The sequence below is a fragment of the Camponotus vicinus genome, unplaced genomic scaffold (assembly GCF_025532165.1).
Source record: "Camponotus vicinus isolate PSW18456_S1 unplaced genomic scaffold, iyCamVici1.0 SCAF_2, whole genome shotgun sequence".
NCBI lineage: Eukaryota > Metazoa > Arthropoda > Insecta > Hymenoptera > Formicidae > Camponotus > Camponotus vicinus.
This window is the reverse complement of record NW_028141956.1, coordinates 22,672,603-22,695,870: the sequence shown is the minus strand read 5'-3', so window position 1 is coordinate 22,695,870 and position 23,268 is coordinate 22,672,603. Positions and strand designations below refer to the sequence as shown.

The 23,268-nt window shown below is 39.6% G+C and overlaps 1 protein-coding gene across 2 annotated transcripts in view; it reads left to right on the top strand.

The window, feature by feature from the left end:
* The window catches only part of LOC145966046 (multicopper oxidase 3-like), an 89,575-nt gene that overhangs the window by 29,317 nt on the left and 36,990 nt on the right, over window positions 1-23,268 (top strand). For both annotated transcript variants that reach the window (XM_083089762.1, XM_083089763.1), the window contains one exon: window positions 18,060-18,264. In XM_083089762.1, coding sequence (XP_082945888.1) covers window positions 18,060-18,264 — 205 coding nt within the window. The remainder of the gene's footprint in view (window positions 1-18,059; window positions 18,265-23,268) is intronic.

The window sequence follows — 23,268 nt, the reverse complement described above, 5'->3', positions numbered from 1 at the left end:
CAGTAAATGAATAATTTTCCATTTATCATATTGACTCCAATCAGTTTAATATTCTGAATCTTATCTGCTTGTATCAGATATCAGAAATTAAAGTGATAATTACTATATTTTTGATCTTTTATTAATAATCGTGACTTTATATATATTTCTAACAGAAATTAGATTACAAGAAAGTACATCACATAGCAGTAAGCGAAGTTCTGCTTCTTCAATCTACTATCAGATATTGTGTGCGAAATTCTGCTCGATTTCTATCAGCAATCTGACAAATTGCATCGCGCAGATTTTGCTTGATTTCTGCTGCCAATTTGCTATGATAATTCTGTGCCAATCCTGCTCGGTTTCTGCTAGTGTCCTATTATAAAATTATGTCAGCAGATTTTGTTACATTTCTGCTAATTTTATTATCTGATAATAGATTTTGCATTCAATCTGCAGTCTTTCTGCTGACAATAATTTGTAGCAGGCACTTAGTAAAATCTGTATTAGAGCAGATTTGACTAACTAGGTCTCTCTGTCATGTGTGCGTCTGCGTGCGTTTATGCATGTGTGTATGCGTGTGTATACACACACACACACACACACACACACACACACACACGCACGCACGCACGCACGCACGTACACGCGCATGCACGCACTCACACACACGCACGCCCACATACACACATACGCCAAATCCGATAAGCAACCTTCTTGTGGTGGGCATCGTGTAATGTTAATGTTGTCGGTTGTTGAATAAAAATATATGGATACTTTAATACATCATTATTCCGCGAAAGAAAATCGTACTTCATTTTTTTTTAATTTTTATGAAGAAAAATTCGTATTTTACGATAGTTATCAAGAAATTTATGAGATAAATTAATTCCATCCCGTAGAGTTCCACACAGCACGAAGGGCTATTTGCCGACTGATAGTCAACATTTTTTAGTCAACTTGAAGTCGTCTTTTTAAGTCGACGTTCAGTCAACTATTTCTGGTACGGTTTATTGTCGACTTTAATTATCAACTATGAGTCGACTTAAGGTCGACCATTTTCAGAAAATTAAAAGTCGCCTTTCAGCAAAGCGAAAAGTCGATGAAATTAGGCATTTTCAAGGACTTGGTTGAGTTAATTCGTTATTCTTTAATTGTATTATATGTAACAATGTTATACAGGGTTTGTCAAAAGTGTAGAAACCCCTAAATATCTCACAAACGGTGCATTTTAGAAAAAAATGTTTCAGGCAAAAGTTGTTTGGTTTCAAAGGGGCCATAAGATGGTACCATTGGTTTGACCTTGAAGAGTCATTTGAAGGTCACGTGAAGGTCACTTCAATTTTTTTAAATGGAATACCCTATATATTTTTGCACACTCTTGTAGCTTATCTCGAGAGCTTTCCAAAACACTATAATTAAGTACCTTTTCGTTAAGTACTTTTTGAGTTATGAGGCTTGAAATAATTTCTTAACTTTACATAAACCGTAAAATATCTTGTAAAATATTCATTTTTCGATTATCTTACCTTAATACTTTTATGTAGAAAATAATGAGAGGAATCAATTGGTGTAAAGAAAACACATAGTTGTTTTTAAGAAAAAATATGGAATTGTTAATTGCAAATTACATATTTTTTCTTCAAAACAACTATGTGTTTTCTTTATACCAATTAATTCCTCTCATTATTTTGTACGTAAAAGTATTAAGGTAAGATAATCGAAAAATAAATATTTTACAAGATATTTTACGGTTTATGTAAAATTAAGAAATTATTTCAAGCCTCATAACTCAAAAAGTACTTAACGAAAAGGTATGCTTAATTATAGTGTTTTGGAAAGCTCTCGAGATAAGCTACAAGAGGGTGCAAAAATATATAGGGTGTTCCATTAAAAAAAAATAAGGTGACCTTCACGTGACCTTCAAATGACTCTTCAAGGTCAAACCAATGATACCGTCTTATGGCCCCTTTGCAACCAAACAACTTTTGCCTGAAACATTTTTTTCTAAAATGCACCGTTTGTGAGATATTTAGGGGTTTCCACACTTTTGACAAACCCTGTATAATTAAAGTATAATAAAACCTACACGGAAAAAATTTATCCAATAGATATCTAATAAATGTCTAAATGTCTATATGAGGTTCATATCCTCTATAGATAACTAGTAGATGTATATATCCACATATCTACATTTACACACAAAAAATATGGACCACTAAATTTTAGCACAATTTTTTAATATCTTTTAATAACATTAAATCAGCGAAAAATCATCCTATTAAGATGAAATAAAACTCAAATTAAAACTTGAACATTTCTTTTAAAAAGCAAAAACACAAATTTGAGTTACAAAAAATATTTTAAAACGACGGACGTTGAAGATAGACTTTGAGAAATGAGAAACAAATTTTTTTAACTGGTATTATTAATTAGTAATTTTACAAAAATTTTTGTTTCCTGGTACAAAAATGTATGAGTTTTTAGAAAAGTTCATTTATTTCCTAATAAATTCATATTTTAATCAATTTTCTACGGTCTTTTTTGATAAAATTATATCGTTTTGAGGGAAGATTTAAATCTGACCGTTTATCGCTATGTGAAGCATCGAGTTACATTTTAATTTCTTTTTTAAAAAAATTTTTCATGATAATTTTTTTCTGAATTGCAGATTTTACAAGGAAAGTTTCATTTTATAACATTTTCTTCAAAAGAGTATAACTTTTTGAAAAGAGGTCGTAGAAAATTTATTAAAATATGGATTTGTTAAGAAATAAATAAACTTAAAAACATTTTTGCACTGGGAATCGATTTTCCTGAGCAATGCAGCAGTTTAAAAAAAATTTGTTTTCTATTCCTCAAAGTCTATCTTCAACATTCGTCATTTTGTAAAACATTTTTTGTAACTCAAATTTGGTTTTTTTAGTTTTTAAGAGGATTGTTTAATTTGAGATTTATTTCATATTAATACGGTGAGTTTTTGCTGATTTGTTGCTATTGAAAGATGTTAAAAAATTTTGCTAAAATTTAGTGGCCGTTGTATGTTCATTAAGTAGCTATCAAAGATATCCAATGGAATAGAAATATTCATATAGTTCCACGAACTTCATATAGTTTCCACGCCTCGCCGCTAGGTGGCGAAAGGAAAACGCCTAATCTAAAAGTGGGATTTATCTAAGACAGTAATATAAGGCTGCGATGCAGGTCCCACAAATCACGGCTTATCGGTCAAAGAGCGCTATTATAGCTGCATCTCCTCTAACTTTTACAAGGAGCTCCAGAGCTTCATGTAATTAATCGCAGACGGTTAATTTTTTTTAATTCCATCTATATGTATCTACAGAACATTAAATCGATCAAGTTTATGAGAAATGACATTATAATAAAAATTTAGTAGTTAGTGGACATGTCATTAAATTGACTTATAATCGCTATAAAGTTGACTTTTAAGTCGACTTATTAGCTGACTGACAGTCGGCTGTTAGTCGACTTTAAGTTGATATTCAGTTTGACTTTGAAGTCGATTTCAGACTGTTTCTGCCGACTGACAGTCAACTAACAGTTCGCAGAAAAAGTCTAAAGTTGACTTCAAAGTCAAACTGAATGTCAACTTAAAGTCGACTAACAGCCGACAAATGACTCGACTATAGTCGACTGTCAGTCAACTAATAAGTCGACTTAAAAGTCAACTTTATGGCGACTATAAATCGATTATCAGTTTAAATTTCAATTTAATGTCATGTCCATTAACTATTAAATTTTTATTTTAATGTCATTTTTCAAAAACTTGATCGATTTAATTCCCAACGGAAAATAATTGGTATTAGGTATCCACTATATATTCTTTATAAGCTTAAGCGATATCCACGAATATATGAAAAATAGCTATTATAGATGCTATAGATATCCAAATGTTCGCAATTCGACGTTTTATAAATATCTACAGGATATGTAAACCAATATCTTGTAAATATCTGTACAACATTTAGTGGATATTTATTATATATAAATACATTTTTTATTACATATATATTGATATTTATTTTTGGATGGATATTCATTTAATGTTCTGTATATAGATATATATGAGGTGAGCAAAAAAGTTCTGAGCTTTAGATCTCATACAACCAAAACAACAATTTAAATTTTATTTATCTTCCCCCCCTTTTGCGGTTTTAAAGCGTTGACATTTGGCTTTTTAAAATGTCGTGCAGTTTGGCGTTTGATACACATAACCTCAAAAATCAGTAATGTTTACGATGGCAATAACAAAAGAGCATATTCGATTTTCCATCCACTTCGCGTTTCATCTGAAAAAAAATGCTGCTGAAGCCACTGAAACAATCACGGCAGACCGCATCAACAACAATTGACCAATTTGAGCGATGCATTAGAGAAAAAGAGGCCATTTACTGGCCATGGAAGTCGTCAAGTAATCCTACTTCATGACAATGCCCGACCACATGTTGCGAAAGCGACTCAGGACTATATCTTTGCGTCAGGCTGGGAACTTCTCCCGCACGCGGCGTATAGCCCAGACATGGCGCCTTCCGATTACTATCTATTTCGGTCGCTGTAGCATCACTTGGCTGATACACATTTCGTGAGACATGAAGAGATACAAAAATGCATTGATGACTTTATCGCTTCGAAGCCGGTGAGCTTTTATCATCAAGGAATTCGCAAGCTACCCGAAAGATGGCAAAAGGTCATCGATGCAAACCGGGAATATTTCGCTGATTAATATTTTGTTGTTTGTTTTTTAATAAAGATTGAATTTTGCAAAAAAAAGCTCAGAACTTGTTTGCTCACCTAATATATACAGGGTAGGGCAAAAGTTCCGGAACGGCTAAATATCTTAGAAAATATTAATTTTTTGAAAAAATGGTTTAGAAAGAAAAAAATGGCTTAAAAAAATGTATTAGCTGATGGTATTTATTTGACCTTGGGATGACCTTGAAAAGCGCGGTCAAGGTCATCATAAAAATCTTAAATGGCAACCCCTATTTTTTATTACATACTCTTATAGCTGAGGTCGAGAGCTATCCAAAACACATAATTAAATATTTTTTCATCAGGTACTTTCCGAATTATGAGGCTTGAAGTAATTTCTCAATTTTAGATAAACCATAAAATATCTAGTAAAATATTCATTTTTCGATTATCTTACCTTAATACTTTTATGCACAAAATAATGAGTGGAATCAACATGTAAAGAAAAAACATAGTTGTTTCTGAAAAAAAAATATGTAATTGTTAATTGCAATTTACATATTTTTTCTTCGAAACAATTATGTGTTTTCTTTACACCAATTGATTCCTCTCATTAGTTTGTGCATAAAAGTATTAAGGTAAGATAATCGAAAAATAAATATTGTACTAGATATTTTATGGTTTATGTAAAATTGAGAAATTATTTCAAGCCTCATAACTCGGAAAATACTTAATGAAAACTAACTTAATTATAGTGTTTTGGAAAGCTCTCGACCTCAACTATAAGAATGTGTAATAAAAAATAGGGGTTGCCACTTAAGATTTTTATGGTGACCTTGACCGCGCTTTTCAAGGTCATTCCAAGGTTAAATAAATACCATCAGCTAATAGATTTTTTTAAGCCATTTATTTCTGTTAAAACTATTTTTTCAAAAAATTAATATTTTTTGAGATATTTAACCGTTTTGGAATTTTGCCCTACCCTGTATATGATGGAATTAAAGAAAAATTAACCTGCGGTTAATTATATAGAGCTCTGGAGCTTCTTTCAAAAGCTAGAGGAGATGCGGCTATAATAGTCCGATTTCTTTGACCGATAAGTCGTGATTCGTGGGACCTGTGCTGCAGCCTTATATATTACTGTCTTAGATAAATTCCACTTTCGGGTTAGGCGTTTTCCTTTCCGCCACTTAGGGGCGAGGCGTAAAGTTTGTGAAAGTATATGAATATTTCTATTTATCCTTTAGATATCTTTGATAGCTAGAGAAAGATAGGGATGTATGTGGGAGGATGTCGGACGTGTCTTTACGCCCATTTGATCAACGAGCGACAGAATCCATCCAACGGCAACGGCATTGACGCATATCCTGTGGAGAGAGCATTCACACACTTTTCAGCCTAACGAATAATTGCTAGAAAACAATATTCGCAGACTAGAAAAATATGTGAGGCGGAAGTAGCTGGATCGGGAATCGAACCCGAGTCTTTCGCTTTCCGGGCAACTGCTACTTGATGAATATACACTTACACTAAAAAAAACGGGCTACTAAATTTTAGCAAAATATTTTAATATCTTTAAATGGCAACAAATTAGCAATAAATCACCGTATTGATATGAAATAAAGTTTAAATTAAACAGTCCTCTTAAAAACTAAAAAAACCAAATTTAAGTTACAAAAAATGTTTTACAAAATGACGAATGCTGAAGATAGACTTTGAGAAATAGAAAACAAATTTTTTTTTAAACTGCTGCATTGCTCAGGAAAATCGATTCCCAGTGCAAAAATGTTTTTAAGTTTATTTATTTCTTAACAAATCCATATTTTAATAAATTTTCTACGACCTCTTTTCATAAAGTTATACCGTTTTGAAGAAAATGTTATAAAATGAAACTTTCCTTGTAAAATCTGCAATTCAGAAAAAAATTATCATGGAAAATTTTTTCAAAAAAGAAATTAAAATGTAACTCGATGCTTCACATAGCGATAAACGGTCAGATTTAAATCTTTCCTCAAAACGATATAATTTTATTAAAAAAGACCGTAGAAAATTGATTAAAATATGAATTTATTAGGAAATAAATGAACTTTTCTAAAAACCCATACATTTTTGTACCAGGAAACAAAAATTTTTGTAAAATTACTAATTAATAATACCAATTAAAAAAAATTTGTTTCTCATTTCTCAAAGTCTATCTTCAACGTCTGTCGTTTTAAAATATTTTTTGTAACTCAAATTTGCGTTTTTGCTTTTTAAAAGAAATGTTCAAGTTTTAATTTGAGTTTTATTTCATCTTAATACGATGATTTTTCGCTGATTTAATGTTATTGAAAGATATTAAAAAATTGTGCTAAAATTTAGTAGTTCGTATTTTTTGTGTGTGAATGTAGATATATGAATGATATATATACTAGTTATCTATAGAAAATATGGACCTCATACAGACATTTAGACATTTATTAGACATCTATTGGATAAATTTTTCCGTGTAGGTTTTATTACACTTTAATTATATAACATTGTTACATATAATACAATTTAATAACGAATTAACTCAACCAAGTCCTTGAAAATGCCTAATTTAATCGACCTTTCGCTTTGCTGAAAGGCCTTTTAATTTTCTGAAAATGATCGACTTTAAGTCGACTCATAGTTGTGTAACGATGCATCCCGATGCATCGTTCCTAATTCCCGGCAGAACACCAGCCGGAAGCTGCCGCCCGGCAGAACACCCGCCGGGCAGAGGCAGGGGCGCGGTGCGCCCATCTTTTAATCGTTCTCATTACGGCCCAGAGCCGTTAAGGGCTCGAAACGGCCGAACACCGCCGATCAGAGCCGAGGTGGCCCGAACCGCCGACCGGCGAAAACCCGCGTTCGGCGCTCAACCCGAACCCCTCCGAACGGACCCGACCGTACCGTTTCCGAAAAACCGTTCGGAAGGGGTTATACCGCCGCGTGCCGACGCGGGCAATTAGTCGGTATAAAAAGGGTCCATCTCGGCGTCTAATCTCCATATTCCTGATCCGCTCTAAGCAGTACGCTTCAGCAGCAATCCAGAAATCCTACCAGGCACTAATTACAGAGGACGAAAGGTGGAGCGCGCTCCGTCTTAGCCGAGTGATCTCGATTCCGAAGTACAAGTGCAAACCGCCTAATCCGCAGCTGGGCCATCACGGAAGGTGGAGCTCAGAGCCGCCCCGAGTCGAGTGTTCTCGACCCAGCTGCAACGCGATCACCATCCTTCGCGACGCGATCCTATCTCGCGCACTTTAACATTGAACGCATACGCGCATTTGATCATCGCGGCCTCCGCCGCCGCACGTATCAACCGCACCGAGCGCAGAAGCGCAACCGTTTAGCGCGGCCTCCGCCGCCGCGTATGTTATTACCGAACGCATAAGCGCATCCGTTTATCGCGGCCTCCGCCGCCGCGTAGTTTGTACCGAACGCATAAGCGCATCCGTTTATCGCGGCCTCCGCCGCCGCGTATTTTGTACCAAACACATAAGCGCATCCGTTTATCGCGGCCTCCGCCGCCGCGTATTTTATTACCGAACGCCTAAGCGCATCCGAATATCGCGGCCTCCGCCGCCGCCGTCAAAGCGCAACACGCGCATACAATTATCACGGCATCCGCCGCTGTGATTAAAGCGCACCGATTACAGTAGACCGAACGCGAACTTTAAATCGGATCGTCGAGGAAATAATAATTCTCGCGAAAGCAACCGTCGATTCCGAGAACTCGAGGATTCTAAGAACCGCGGGGATTCCTCGCGGAAAAAGCGCCGCAAAAATACGCGCTGTCTCACGCGCCGTAAACACAAACAGGTGTACGCGATCAAAGACCGGAATTAAAGACGAAACTGCATTTGTCGCGTTATTAATCAGCCAGCGTAATTATTCACCACGCACACACACACACACACACACACCCACACACACACACACACACACACACATTCGCATACACATACTCTGTACACTTATCTATTCGAATAAATACGTTCGTTTAAAACACATCGCGTATTTTCTTTCCAACGAACCTTGCACCGGCGATCTATCCGCGCTGCAAAGAAAACGTCCGAAAATACGACCGTGACATTGGCGCCCGAACAGGGACGTTTTTTTTTCTTCTCTCTCTCTCCGCTTAGTGTGAGGTGTGGGTGTGCATTATGAGATCGTGGTTATACGCACTCCCGAAAGAGCAACTGGCCGCGCTAGCGGAAGGGTATGGATTAGAGAGCACCGGCACTCTCGATGACATCCGCCGACGCATGCGGGAATACGCAGACACCCATGCGGACGAATTCGCGTCCGATCCGCGCGAGCAAGCAGGGCCTTCCGGCACGTTACCACACGTGGTCGTCACAGGGGCCTCGCCCATGGGCCGCGATGCGCCCATGGATTTCGCGAACCCCGCAGTGCCCGACCATCGCGCAATCAACCAGATCCGGAAGAGTGGATATCATTTTGATGGGCGCGACCCCGCAGCGTTCCTGGAACGTCTTGCCGAATTCCGCGAAAACTATCACATCGCCGAGGAACAACTCCTGCGTGGATTATCGGAATTATTAAGGGGGGACGCCCTTTTGTGGTACCGGAATCACCGGACCAGCTGGGCCTCTTGGCAGGGGTTCGAGGCGGCATTCCGGCTGCAGTTCCTGCCCCATCGGTACGATGCCTCCCTCCGCCGCGAAATCGAAAACCGACATCAAAAGGCCAACGAGACATTCGCGCAGTACTCCACGGTGATGATGACGCTCATGCGCCGGGCCGGCGGATTCTCACCCGTTATGCAGCTTGAGTATTTGTACGACCATATGCATCCGGAGTACAAATTCTATATTCGACGGCGCGATATCGGCGATATCTCCGAATTACAGGCCCGCGCCCGCGAACACGAGGACCTGGTGAGCGAACGGCAGGAAGCGCTCAAGAGGGAAAAAGCCGAAACGAAACCCGTCGTGGCGGCTGTATACAATAAAGCCGAGTGCTGTTGGCGATGCAAACAGCGTGGGCACACGCGTCGTCAATGCAGACGCCCCGCGAAGAAGTTTTGCTCGCAGTGCGGGCGAGACGGGGTGCTCACCGCGCAGTGCCACCCGCCGGCGGGAAAAGCCGACGGGGCTGGAGAGAAGGCCGCCGTCGCAACTCCAAGCCCCGAATAACTTTCAAACCGCGACCGCACACCGTGATCAGCATCGGGGGACACACTTTCGACGCCTTGGTAGATGGGGGGTCCGAAGTGTCCCTGATAAGTGAGAAAACTGCCGAACGATTAACACGAACGGGTTTCGCGTGGACCACGGGGGGAAGCCAGATACAATTGGCAGACGATCGCAACGCAGACCTCGCGGGGGGAATGACCCTGCCGATGGAAGCGGCCGGCCGCATCGCGACGCATACGTTCGGGGTATTACCGGGTCTCTCGAGCGAAATATTAATGGGGGTGGATTTGCAGGCGAAACTGCGGATCAATACGCCGGCTCCGCCGTTACATGTGATCCGATGGCACCAGCAGTGCTGCACCATCGGAGGCCTGGCCGGTAGGACCGCCGAGGAAGACAGACGGCTCCAAGAATGTCTGCGAGACGAGCTCGCGAAATTCGAGCCCGTGAAGGGGCCCACCGATCGTGCTCAGCACGCCATTCGTCTCATAGACGACACGCCCATCAAGCAAAGGTATCGCCCCCGCAACCCGGCGATGCAGGCGGTTATCGATACCGAGGTGGACGAGATGCTCGCCCAGGGGGTCATTGAACCTTCGTACAGTCCCTGGAGCTCACCCATCGTGATCGTCAAGAAAAAGGACGGTCGGCAGCGTTTCTGTATTGATTTCCGCCGAGTCAACGACGTGACACATAAAGACGCGTATCCGCTACCGCAGATCACCGCGACGTTAGACAAATTGAGAGGGGCCCGGTATTTGTCTACCCTAGACCTAAAAAACGGTTACTGGCAGGTGCCCTTGGCTCCAGACAGCCGGCCGATCACCGCGTTCACGATCCCGGGAAAGGGGCTTTATCAATTTAAAGTCATGCCGTTCGGGTTGCACTCCGCCCCGGCCACGTTTCAGCGATTACTGGACACGGTTCTCGGACCCGAATTAGAACCGCACGTGTTCGTCTACCTCGACGATATCATCATCATCAGTCGAACGTTCGACAAACATCTCGAGCTGCTTAGGGAGACGTTTCGCCGCCTTCGTGACGCCCGCCTCCGCCTGAACCCGGAGAAATGCCGTTTCTGCGTTGACCGTTTGACGTACCTGGGACACGTAATCGACCGGGAGGGAATTCGGACCGACCCCGGGAAAATTCAAGCGGTGGCCAACTGGCCGGAACCGCAATCCGTCAAGCACATACGTCAGTTCGTAGGGATGGCGTCGTGGTATCGTCGTTTCATCCCGAACTTTTCCACGATCGCGGCCCCACTCACGCAATTAACAAAGAAAAACGCCCGATGGAAATGGGGCGAGGGGGAAGCCACCGCGTTCGCGCAGCTTAAACATGCTCTAAGTTCCGCGCCGGTTCTGGCATGTCCAGACTTCACACGCCGTTTCTTTCTCCAGACCGACGCTAGCACGACCGGACTTGGCGCGGTTTTGACGCAAAACTTTGAGGAGGGCGAGCGCGTAATCGCCTATGCGAGCCGTACGTTGAATGCGGCCGAGCGCAACTATAGCGCCACGGAGCTCGAATGCCTAGCCATCGTATGGGGCATCCGGTGGATGAAGAGCTACCTAGAGGGTTACGCCTTCACCGTCGTGACAGACCACCAGGCCCTGCGATGGCTACAGAAAATAGAATCTCCGACCGGACGCCTCGGACGCTGGGTATTCGAGCTCCAACAATACGATTTTGACGTGAAGTACCGTCGCGGGGTACTTAATCGCGTCGCGGACGCTCTATCGCGTCACCCGGCGACCTGCGCCGCGAAACGCCAGGGGTGCACCTGGTACCGCCGGAAATTCGAAGGGGTGCAGCAGGACCCTACCGCGCACACCGACTACCGGATAGAGGACGGAAAATTGTACCGCCTCCTCTATCACAGCCTCAACTTTAAGGAAACCGCAGCAGAGGAGCAGTGGAAACTCTGCATACCGAAGGAGGCCAGGAACGACATCCTACGCCGATACCACGACGCCCCCACCGCCGGGCACATGGGCATCGCAAAAACAATCGCCCGGATTGCCGAATCTTATTACTGGCCGGGGATGTTTCGCGACATCGCGAACTATGTGCGGACCTGCAAAAATTGCCAAACGCACAAGGTCGCACAGCAGCGACCGGCCGGCACACTCCACGCCACGTACGTCAGCCGACCGTGGGAACAGGTCACTCTCGACCTGGTCGGACCGCTGCCACGCTCCCACCAAGGGCATACGTGGCTGTTCGTGATGCAAGATCGCTTCACGAAGTGGGTGGAGCTCGTGCCTCTACGCCAAGCAACAGCAAGCGCCGTCACCAAAGCGCTGACCGAGCGCATAATTTTGCGCCACGGACGACCAGACTCCGTACTGTCGGACAACGGCACCCAGCTAAAGTCCGGCAAAATGGAAGAACGCCTGCGGGCATGGAATATCCGCCACGTTACCGCTCCAGCTTACTCTCCACACTGCAACCCGGTGGAGAGGACCAACCGGACCATTAAAACCATGGTCACGCAGTACGTGGAGAAGGATCACCGAGCCTGGGACGAGCACATTCCGGCGTTCCAATTTGCTTTCAACACGGCCATCCACGACGCCACCGGATATACGCCCGCCTTTTTAAATTACGGGCGCGAGCTACGAGGACCGGAGGACACCGACCAGCTGATCGCGGAGCACGACGCTCCGGATAACCTCCGCAGAAAACTCACGGAGGCATACGAGCTCGTGAGGATACAGCTCGCTCAGGCGTTTCAACGCCAGAAACATCATTATGATCTTCGCCGCCGACCCTGGAAACCGAGCATTGGAGAATGGGTGTGGAAGCGCGACCACCCTCTTTCAAAGAAAAGCGAAGCGTACAACGCCAAACTGGCGCCCAAATTCAGCGGGCCATACGAGATCAAACGAATCGTATCACCCGTTATAGTAGATCTCAGAAGCAAGCGGGGGAAATGGATAAAGCACGTACACGTACAGTATCTGAAGGCCGCTCATATAAACAAAAACAGCAATGACTTTATCCCCCCCGAGGATGACAGCGACCTCGAGCCTGAGGTAGCGAAAATACAGGCGACACTTTCGAGTAAACCGTTGAGCGAAATGGAGCAACCGAACTCGAAAATTTTGGAGGACATCGAAGCCCTGCTTCGCGAATACGAAGCAGGCACGACGGACGCGGTCCGGATCGTGGAGCCGGTACCGCAGGTCACCGCTACGCCAGCACCAGCGCGGCCACCGAAGGTCGGGACCGTCATACAGCGGTCCGACCACACCAATCGGCGCAAGCAGGAAGCTTTCCTGGCGCCTCCGCTACCACCACCGAAGGCGAGGGCCCAACGCCCGTACGAGAGGCCACCCCGGCCAATAAGCCAAGCAGCCGCCACCACCGAGCGGCCTGCGTTACTGCGGCCGATGGGACCGCAGCAGCCACCGCCGATCCCCATCGAAGTGGAGCCCGGGGTCATCGTGGAGGTTCCACACTTTGCGGTATACGTATCGCGAAGATACAAGCCGCGGACAGCAACCGGACGGTGGATCATACGATTCACCCGTAACGGAAAGGTCCGTTACTGCCGTCGACTGCAATAAGCAGTAACTCGCAAATAGCCGCCGAAGACCAGCGCAATATGCCCGACCGACCGACCGACCGACCGAATGCCCCCAATTCGGGCATTATTTGTATTGAGGGGTGATGTAACGATGCATCCCGATGCATCGTTCCTAATTCCCGGCAGAACACCAGCCGGAAGCTGCCGCCCGGCAGAACACCCGCCGGGCAGAGGCAGGGGCGCGGTGCGCCCATCTTTTAATCGTTCTCATTACGGCCCAGAGCCGTTAAGGGCTCGAAACGGCCGAACACCGCCGATCAGAGCCGAGGTGGCCCGAACCGCCGACCGGCGAAAACCCGCGTTCGGCGCTCAACCCGAACCCCTCCGAACGGACCCGACCGTACCGTTTCCGAAAAACCGTTCGGAAGGGGTTATACCGCCGCGTGCCGACGCGGGCAATTAGTCGGTATAAAAAGGGTCCATCTCGGCGTCTAATCTCCATATTCCTGATCCGCTCTAAGCAGTACGCTTCAGCAGCAATCCAGAAATCCTACCAGGCACTAATTACAGAGGACGAAAGGTGGAGCGCGCTCCGTCTTAGCCGAGTGATCTCGATTCCGAAGTACAAGTGCAAACCGCCTAATCCGCAGCTGGGCCATCACGGAAGGTGGAGCTCAGAGCCGCCCCGAGTCGAGTGTTCTCGACCCAGCTGCAACGCGATCACCATCCTTCGCGACGCGATCCTATCTCGCGCACTTTAACATTGAACGCATACGCGCATTTGATCATCGCGGCCCCCGCCGCCGCACGTATCAACCGCACCGAGCGCAGAAGCGCAACCGTTTAGCGCGGCCTCCGCCGCCGCGTATGTTATTACCGAACGCATAAGCGCATCCGTTTATCGCGGCCTCCGCCGCCGCGTAGTTTGTACCGAACGCATAAGCGCATCCGTTTATCGCGGCCTCCGCCGCCGCGTATTTTGTACCAAACACATAAGCGCATCCGTTTATCGCGGCCTCCGCCGCCGCGTATTTTATTACCGAACGCCTAAGCGCATCCGAATATCGCGGCCTCCGCCGCCGCCGTCAAAGCGCAACACGCGCATACAATTATCACGGCATCCGCCGCTGTGATTAAAGCGCACCGATTACAGTAGACCGAACGCGAACTTTAAATCGGATCGTCGAGGAAATAATAATTCTCGCGAAAGCAACCGTCGATTCCGAGAACCCGAGGATTCTAAGAACCGCGGGGATTCCTCGCGGAAAAAGCGCCGCAAAAATACGCGCTGTCTCACGCGCCGTAAACACAAACAGGTGTACGCGATCAAAGACCGGAATTAAAGACGAAACTGCATTTGTCGCGTTATTAATCAGCCAGCGTAATTATTCACCACGCACACACACACACACACACCCACACACACACACACACACATTCGCATACACATACTCTGTACACTTATCTATTCGAATAAATACGTTCGTTTAAAACACATCGCGTATTTTCTTTCCAACGAACCTTGCACCGGCGATCTATCTGCGCTGCAAAGAAAACGTCCGAAAATACGACCGTGACAGTTGATAGTTAAAGTCGACAATAAACCGTACTAGAAATAGTTAACTAAACGTCGACTTAAAAAGACGACTTCAAGTTGACTAAAGAATGTGACTATCAGTCGACAAATAGCCATTCGTGCTGTGTGGGTACTTGTGCAATAATTTTGTTGAACAGTGTACGAGGTTTGATTTTTTGAATTTTGTGCGCTATAACTATTTGCACTCATCTTTTTTTCTGGTGTTAGTGTATGTGTTCGTAATACATGTATCAAGTTTCACTCATATTGAATGCGTAGTTTGTTTTTGACGGGCAAATAAGTAAGACGAATGGTCTCGGCGATTTTGAAAATTACAGAACAAAGATTTTCCATTAAAAATAAAATAAAGTGCAGTGACATGGTGAAAATATTGGAGAAGCCTTTTGGCGAGTCTGCTATGAAAAAAACAAGTGTTTATGAGTGGTACAAACGTTTTGAAGAGGGCCGTGAAGACGTTGAAGATGATGAGAAAGTTGGATGGCCTGGCACATTAACTACCGATGAAAACGTGTAGAAAATTAAGAATATCGTTCTTGATAATCGCCGAATCACTATTAGGGAGGTTGCTGAAGAAGTTGGTGTCTCATACGGGTCATGCGCAACTTTTACTAAGATTTTGAGCATGAAACGAGTGACAGCTCACATTTCACTACTTGTTCGTGAATTTTTGGCAAAAAACAACACTGTAGTGATGCCTCAGCCACTATATTTGCTGGACATGGCCCCCTGTGATTTTTTCCTGTTCCCAAAGATGAAGAGAACCATGAAAGGACAACGTTTTGCGACCATAGAGGAGACAAAGACAAAATCGCTAAACGAGCTGAAGGCTATATCAAAAAGTGCGTTTCAGAAATGTTTTGAGAATTGGATAAAACGCATAAGTATGTTATATCAGATGGGGATCACTTTGAAGGGGACTATATAAATATTGATAAATAAATAAATATTTTTTCAACTAAATAAAAATTCCGGGAGCTTTTTGATTAAACCTCGTATTTTAAAAATTTATTCACAGCGGAATTTAAGTAATTATATAAGTTTATACAATTATGAAAAAAATTCATACATACAACTACGTATTTAATATATGTAAAAGGTATCATATTGTATATTACTACAGAATACATAAATTATGTGGTGTGATCACTTCTCTTTCATGGAGCAAAAAAGTTATTAATTTCATTTGATTTGCTATTGTTATATATATTACTAAAAAATGTAATTTTGTATATTTTTATACAATATACAGGGTGGCCCACGTAAAGTGTTACAAATTTATATCTCGGAAACGAAGCAATTTAGAGAAAAATGTTTCAGACAAAAGTTGTATAGTTTCAAGGGAGACATAAGATGGTGCCATTAGTTTGACCTTGAAGAGTCATCTGAAGGTCACGTGAAGATCACGTGAAGGTCACCTCCAACTTTTTAAATGGGACACCCTATATGCTTTTGCATATTCTTGTAGCTTATCTCGAGAGCTTTCCAAAACACTATAATAAAGTATTTCTTTATTGAGTACTTTTCGAGTTATGAGGCTTGAAATAATTTCTTAATTTTACATAAACCATAAAATATCTAGTAAAATATTCATTTTTCGATTATCTTACCTTAATACTTTTATGTACAAAATAATGAGAGTAATCAATTGGTGTAAAGAAAACATACAGTTGTTTTTAAGAAAAAATATGTTAATTGCAAATTACATTGATTACTCTCATTATTTTGTACATAAAAGTATTAAGGTAAGATAATCGAAAAATATATATTTTACTAGATATTTTATGATTTATGTAAAATTAAGAAATTATTTCAAGCCTCATAACTCGAAAAGTACTTAATGAAAAAATGTTTAATTATAGTGTTTTGGAAAGCTCTCGAGGCAAGCTACAAGAATATGCAAAAGTGTATATAGGGTGTCCCGTTTAAAAAGTTGGAGGTGACCTTCACGTGATCTTCAAACGACTTTTCAAGGTAAAACCAATAACACCATCTTATGGCTCCCTTAAAATCATACAACTTTTGTTTCAAACATTTTCATCGAAATCGCCATGGTTTCGAGATATTCGAGTGTGAAAGCTAAAATGGGACACCCTGTATATACAGGGTGATTCAGAACTCATGGTACAAACTTTAAGGGGTGGTAGAGCACACTCTAACAATCATTTTTTGTATAGGAATGTATGGGCGCAAGTGACGCGTTGAGGCACAAACACAGGAAATAGACATGAAAGAAAAGATAAATTGTTTACTTACAGCGTCGTTGACAAGTGCTTTTTTATTGCAATGTTTACAATAATTGCTCAAAATTCTCACGCCATTCTCGACTGTGCTGTCGTCCGTGATGGGAGACTTTACGAATGCCGAGAAGGCAGACATGCATCTAATGTACGGGGCTGCAAATGGTAACTGCCAAGCATGTATTACTGTTGGTGGACGCAATTTTGAGCAATTATTGTAGACATTACTATAAAAAAGCATTTGTCAATGACGCTGTAAGTAAACAATTTATCTTTTCTTTCATGTCTATTTCCTGTGTTTGTGCCTCAACGCGTCACTTGCGCCCATACATTCCTATACAAAAAATGATTGTTAGAGTGTGCTCTACCACCCCTTAAAGTTTGTTCCATGAGTTCTGAATCACCCTGTATATATTGTGTGTAGTATATTAACTATACTACACTACTTATTGTTTTATTTTTAACTATACGTTATTATTGATTATTATTTCATAAAAGTTATATCAAACTATGATTCTTTTGATTTTTCCATTTTTCAAATAATGTTTTTTAATTTCTACCAAATATTTCAAACAACATTATTATTTAGATGTTGCTATTACAATACTTCGTAACATCAAATAAATAGGTTAAGATCATATTTTAAATGTTCATGATAATTTACAATGCAAATGTAGTAAATATAGTATATTTTATATATTTGAATAAATATAAATATAAATATTAAAAAAATTTTAAAGATTATAAAAGAATATTGCAAGTTTTTAAATCATTAATATATACTTCAACTTTTAATATATTTAAAAATATATTTAAATTAATTTCTGTAGGATCTTTCATCTGGAATAAGCACAAATGTCTTACCTTCGATGTTTATGATTGAAAAAGGCAAAAAATATAGATTTCGCATGATTAATGCATGCAGTACAGTTTGTTTGATTGAAGTAAAAATTGAAAATCATCCTATGCAAATAATAGCCACAGATGGTGAAAATGTGAAGCCACGAGATGCAGATGCAATTACTATGGCTACAGGTAATATTTATTTGACATATGTGTATATAATGTGTATATACAGAGTATTTCCGGTATCTTGCAACAAAATAAAACCATAACCGCGCGCCGCCATCATGTTCGAAGAGTCCGTCCACCGCTCCCTTCCTACCGCTTCACCGCGCGCCGCCATTATGTTACAGTGAGATTACCTTCGCCGCCGCGTGCTTCTAGCCACGCGCATTGGCCGATCTTTTTTAATTAATATTTCGAATTTTACGTGGTTTTTGCAAAATGATATAAGACTTTTTAGTTTAGTTTAATGAGCTCTACTTATGGTTTTACTTTGTTGCGAGATACTGGAAACATCCTGTATATTGTTACATCTTTGCGCGCGCGCGCCCACACACACACACACACACACACACACACACACATAATATCGATATCAATAATCTTTCAAATCATTTTCTCTTACACAAAAAATAGACTTTCTTAAAAACATAAATAACTTTATGCACGATACATGCATAGTAATTATAATAAACAAGAATACATAAGTATATAATATATAACATAAGTATGCAATCAAATCGTAATGCGCCTTTTCAAATTCAAATCCGAAACTACTCTTTCTTATTTATTTATTTCCCGAGAGATTACATTTTTTTTCTATGCAGGCGGTCGATCGATATTATCGATTGATTCGTCAGCTGACATCGAGCGTAATATCGGGCGACAAAATCTTGATGGCTAGGATGAATAACTATATATAGGGTGTCCCTGAACACTCTATCACACACTTGTGAGGAGATAGAGAGCAGTAAATTAAATAAAGAAATCCTATACCGTTTAACGATTTTCACAGTAACAATAGAAATATTAATTATTAAAATCAGACGAATAAGAGACGCGCTCGACCGCTCGAGCCACGACCCACCGTGTCAGACATGTCTGCCGGCGCGCAGCGAGGGGAGGGACAGCACGCCGCTACACGTGGTTACTGCCATTGCCATTTTCACGTTTCGTCGCGCGCCGGTAGGCAATGTCTGACACAGTGGGCCGTGCTATAGCTCGAGTGGTCGAGCGCTTCTCTCAATCGTCCGATTTTAATAATTAATACTTCTATTATTATTGCAAAAATCATTAAACAGTATAGGACTTCTTTATTTAATTTACTGCGCTCTACCTCCTCACAAGTATGTGATAGAGTGTTCAGGGACACATATATATATACAGGGTGGACCATTTTAACCTTTAATGGAGAATAACTCGAAAACCAAGTCCGGGAGAGAAAAATGTTTCAGACAAAAGTTGTTTGGTTTCGAGGGTGCCATAAGATGGTATCATTGGTTTGACCTTGAAGAGTTATTTGAAGGTCACATGAAAGTCACCTTCAATTTCTTAAATGGAACCTACTATTCGTCATTACATATTCTTGTAGCTTATCTCGAGAGCTTTCCAAAACACTATAATTAAGTACCTTTTTGTTAAGTACTTTTTGAGTTATGAGGCTTGAAATAATTTCTTAATTTTACATAAACCGTAAAATATCTTGTAAAATATTCATTTTTCGATTATCTTACCTAATACTTTTACGTAGAAAATAATGAGAGGAATCAACTGGTGTAAAGAAAATACATAGTTGTTTTGAAGAAAAAATATGTAATTTGCAATTAACAATTCTATATTTTTTCTTAAAAACAACTATGTATTTTCTTTACACCAATTGATTCCTCTCATTATTTTGTACATAAAAGTATTAAGGTAAGATAATCGAAAAATGAATATTTTACAAGATATTTTACGGTTTATATAAAATTAAGAAATGATTTCAAGCCTTATAACTCGAAAAGCACTTCATGAAAAAACATTTGATTAAAGTGTTTTGGATAGCTCTCGAGATAAGCTACAAGAATATGCAATGACAAATAGTAGGTTCCATTTAAGAAATTGAAGGTGACCTTCATGTGACCATCAAATATCTCTTCAAGGTCAAACCAATGATACCATCTTATGGCCCCCTCGAAACCAAACAACTTTTGTCTGAAACATTTTTCTCTCCCGAGCTTGGTTTTCGAGTTAATCTCCATTAAAGGTTAAAATGGTCCACCCTGTATATACAGGGTGTCCCATTTTAATCGATCACCCCGAATAACTTTTTAATTTTGATTGTAGAAAAAAATGTTTCAGACAAAAGTTATATGGCTTGAAAGGGGCCATCAGATGGTGACAATGATTTGACCTTGGAGAGTCATTTGAAGGTCACGTGAAGGTCACCGTCAATTTCTTAAATGGAACTCTCTATTTTTTATCACATATTCTTGTAGCTTATCTCGAGAGCTTTCCAAAACACTTTAATCAAATGTTTTTTCATGAAGTGCTTTTCGAGTTATAAGGCTTGTAATCATTTCTTAATTTTACATAAACCGTAAAATATCTTGTAAAATATTCATTTTTCAATTACCTTAATACTTTTATGTACAAAATAATGAGAGGAATCAATTGGTGTAAAGAAAACACATAATTGTTTCGAAGAAAAAATATGTAATTTTCAATTAACAATTACATATTTTTTCTTAAAAATAACTGGTTTTTTTACACCAATTGATTCCTTTCATTATTTTGTACATAAAAGTATTGAGGTAAGATAATCGAAAAATGAATATTTTACAAGATATTTTACGGTTTATGTAAAATTAAGAAATGATTTCAAGCCTTATAACTCAAAAAGTACTTGAGGGAAAAATATTTTATTATAGTGTTTTGGAAAGCTGTCGAGATAAGCTACAAGAATGTGTAATGAAAAATAAGGGGTGCCATTTGAGAAATTAAAGGTAACTTTCGCGTGACCTTCAAAAGACCATCCAAGGTCAAATAATTGTCACCATCTTATGTCCCCCTTGAAACCATATAACTTTTGTCTGAAACGTTTTTTTCTACAAAATTAAAAAAGTTATTCGGGGTGATCGATTAAAATGGGACACCCTGTATAAACAGGGTGTCCCATTTCAACTTTCACACTCGAATATCTCAAAACCATGGCGATTTCGGTAAAAATGTTTTAAACAAAAGTTGTATGGTTTTAAGGGGGCCATAAGATGTTGTCATTGGTTTTACCTTGAAAAGTCGTTTGAAGGTCACGTGAAGGTTACCTTGAATTTTTTAAATGAAACCCCTATTTTTTATTACTTATTCTTGTAGCTTATCTCGAGAGCTTTCCAAAACACTATAATAAAGTATTTCTTCATTGAGTACTTTTCGAGTTATGAGGCTTGAAATAATTTCTTAATTTTACATAAACCATAAAATCCCTCAAAAAATCATTTTCCTAAAAAACAAAACCTCAACAAATAATTTTCATTAAAAAATATTAAAAAATAAAATATCAAAACTAAATATGAAATCAATAATTACTATTAGTCAAGTACTTAAGAGCAATTTGTAAATTTGATATAATATTTGCCGTGAAATATCAATTTTATACAGTAGAAATATTATACATAAATTCTCCCTAAGAAATTAAAACGTATTTTATATTTATTCAAAGAAAATTGATTTTTAAAATATTTAATGAGAATTAGGATTCTTTTAATTCTTAAAACACTTTTTATATAATGTATATAATTTAAAAAAAAAGTTTTACGCAAGTTTTAAATCGTACAGTCTTTAAATCGAAGTAAGTTATAAAAACTTGGCGTGCCCGGATTGTTTACATTATAAACAAATATATCTCCAATAAAATGTAAAATATTAGACATTATATAATTAAATATTTAATCTCTATTTGATTACGATCCGGGCACGCCAAGTTTTCATAACTTATTTCGATTTAAAGACTGTGCGATTTAAAACTTGCGTAAAACTTTTTTTCTAAATTATATACATTATATAAAAAGTGTTTTGAGAATTAAAAGAATCCTAATTCTCATTAAATATTTTAAAAATCAATTTTCTCTGAATAAATATAAAATGCGTTTTAATTTCTTAGGGAGAACTTATGTATAATATTTCTACTGTATAAAATTGATATTTCACGGCAAATATTATATCAAATTTATAAATTGCTCTTAAGTACTTGGCTAATAGTAATTATTGATTTCATATTTAGTTTCGATATTTTATTTTTTAATATTTTTTTATGGAAATTATTTGTTGAGGGATTTTGTTTTTTAGGAAAATGATTTTTTGAGGGAAAATTACTGTAAAAAATTATTTTTAAGGAATTTTTTTATTAAAGATGCATACAAGGTAGAATATTTTTTATGTACTTGGCGTATATTTTTTTGGTATATTTTTTTGGTATATTTTTTTTACCTTTGTAAGGTTTTTTTTAGAGGGATTTCACACCTTTTTGTAAAATTTTATACCCTTTCTACAAATTATTTTTTGGGGGAAAATATTTGCATATTATTTTTAGGGACATTTTTTTATTTTTGAAAATTGTTACTGCATAGTAAATTAGTCTTTCTATAAGTCTTATCTGACGGCATATGTTTTATATTTTTGTGGTACATCGTTTCTGCAACATTAAATTTCATCCCCAAAGGGTGGTTTTTAAAAATTGTTATCATCCGGTAAATTAGTCTTTCTACAAGTCATAACTAACAGTATAGGTTTTATATTTTTATGGTGCACCGTTTCTGAAATATTAGATTTCACCCCCAAGGGGTGGTTTTTAAAAATTGTCATTATACGGTAAATTAGTCTTTTTACAAGTCTTATCTAACAGCATAGGTTTTATATTTTTGTAGCACACCGTTTCTGAGATATTAGATTTCACCCCTAAGGGGTGGTTTTAAAAATTATTATTATATGGTAAATTAGTCTTTGTAAGAAACCTTAATTAACGGCGTAAGTTCCATATTTCAGCGACGCATCATTTTCGAGATGTTATTTTTCATCCTCAAGGGGTGGTTTTTGAAATTTGCTTTTATAAGGAATAGTTTTTGAAAATTGTTACTGTACAATAAATTACTTTTTTTTTAAATTTTATTTAACAGAAGTTCCGTATTTTTACGGCTCCGTTTCTAAGATATTAAATTC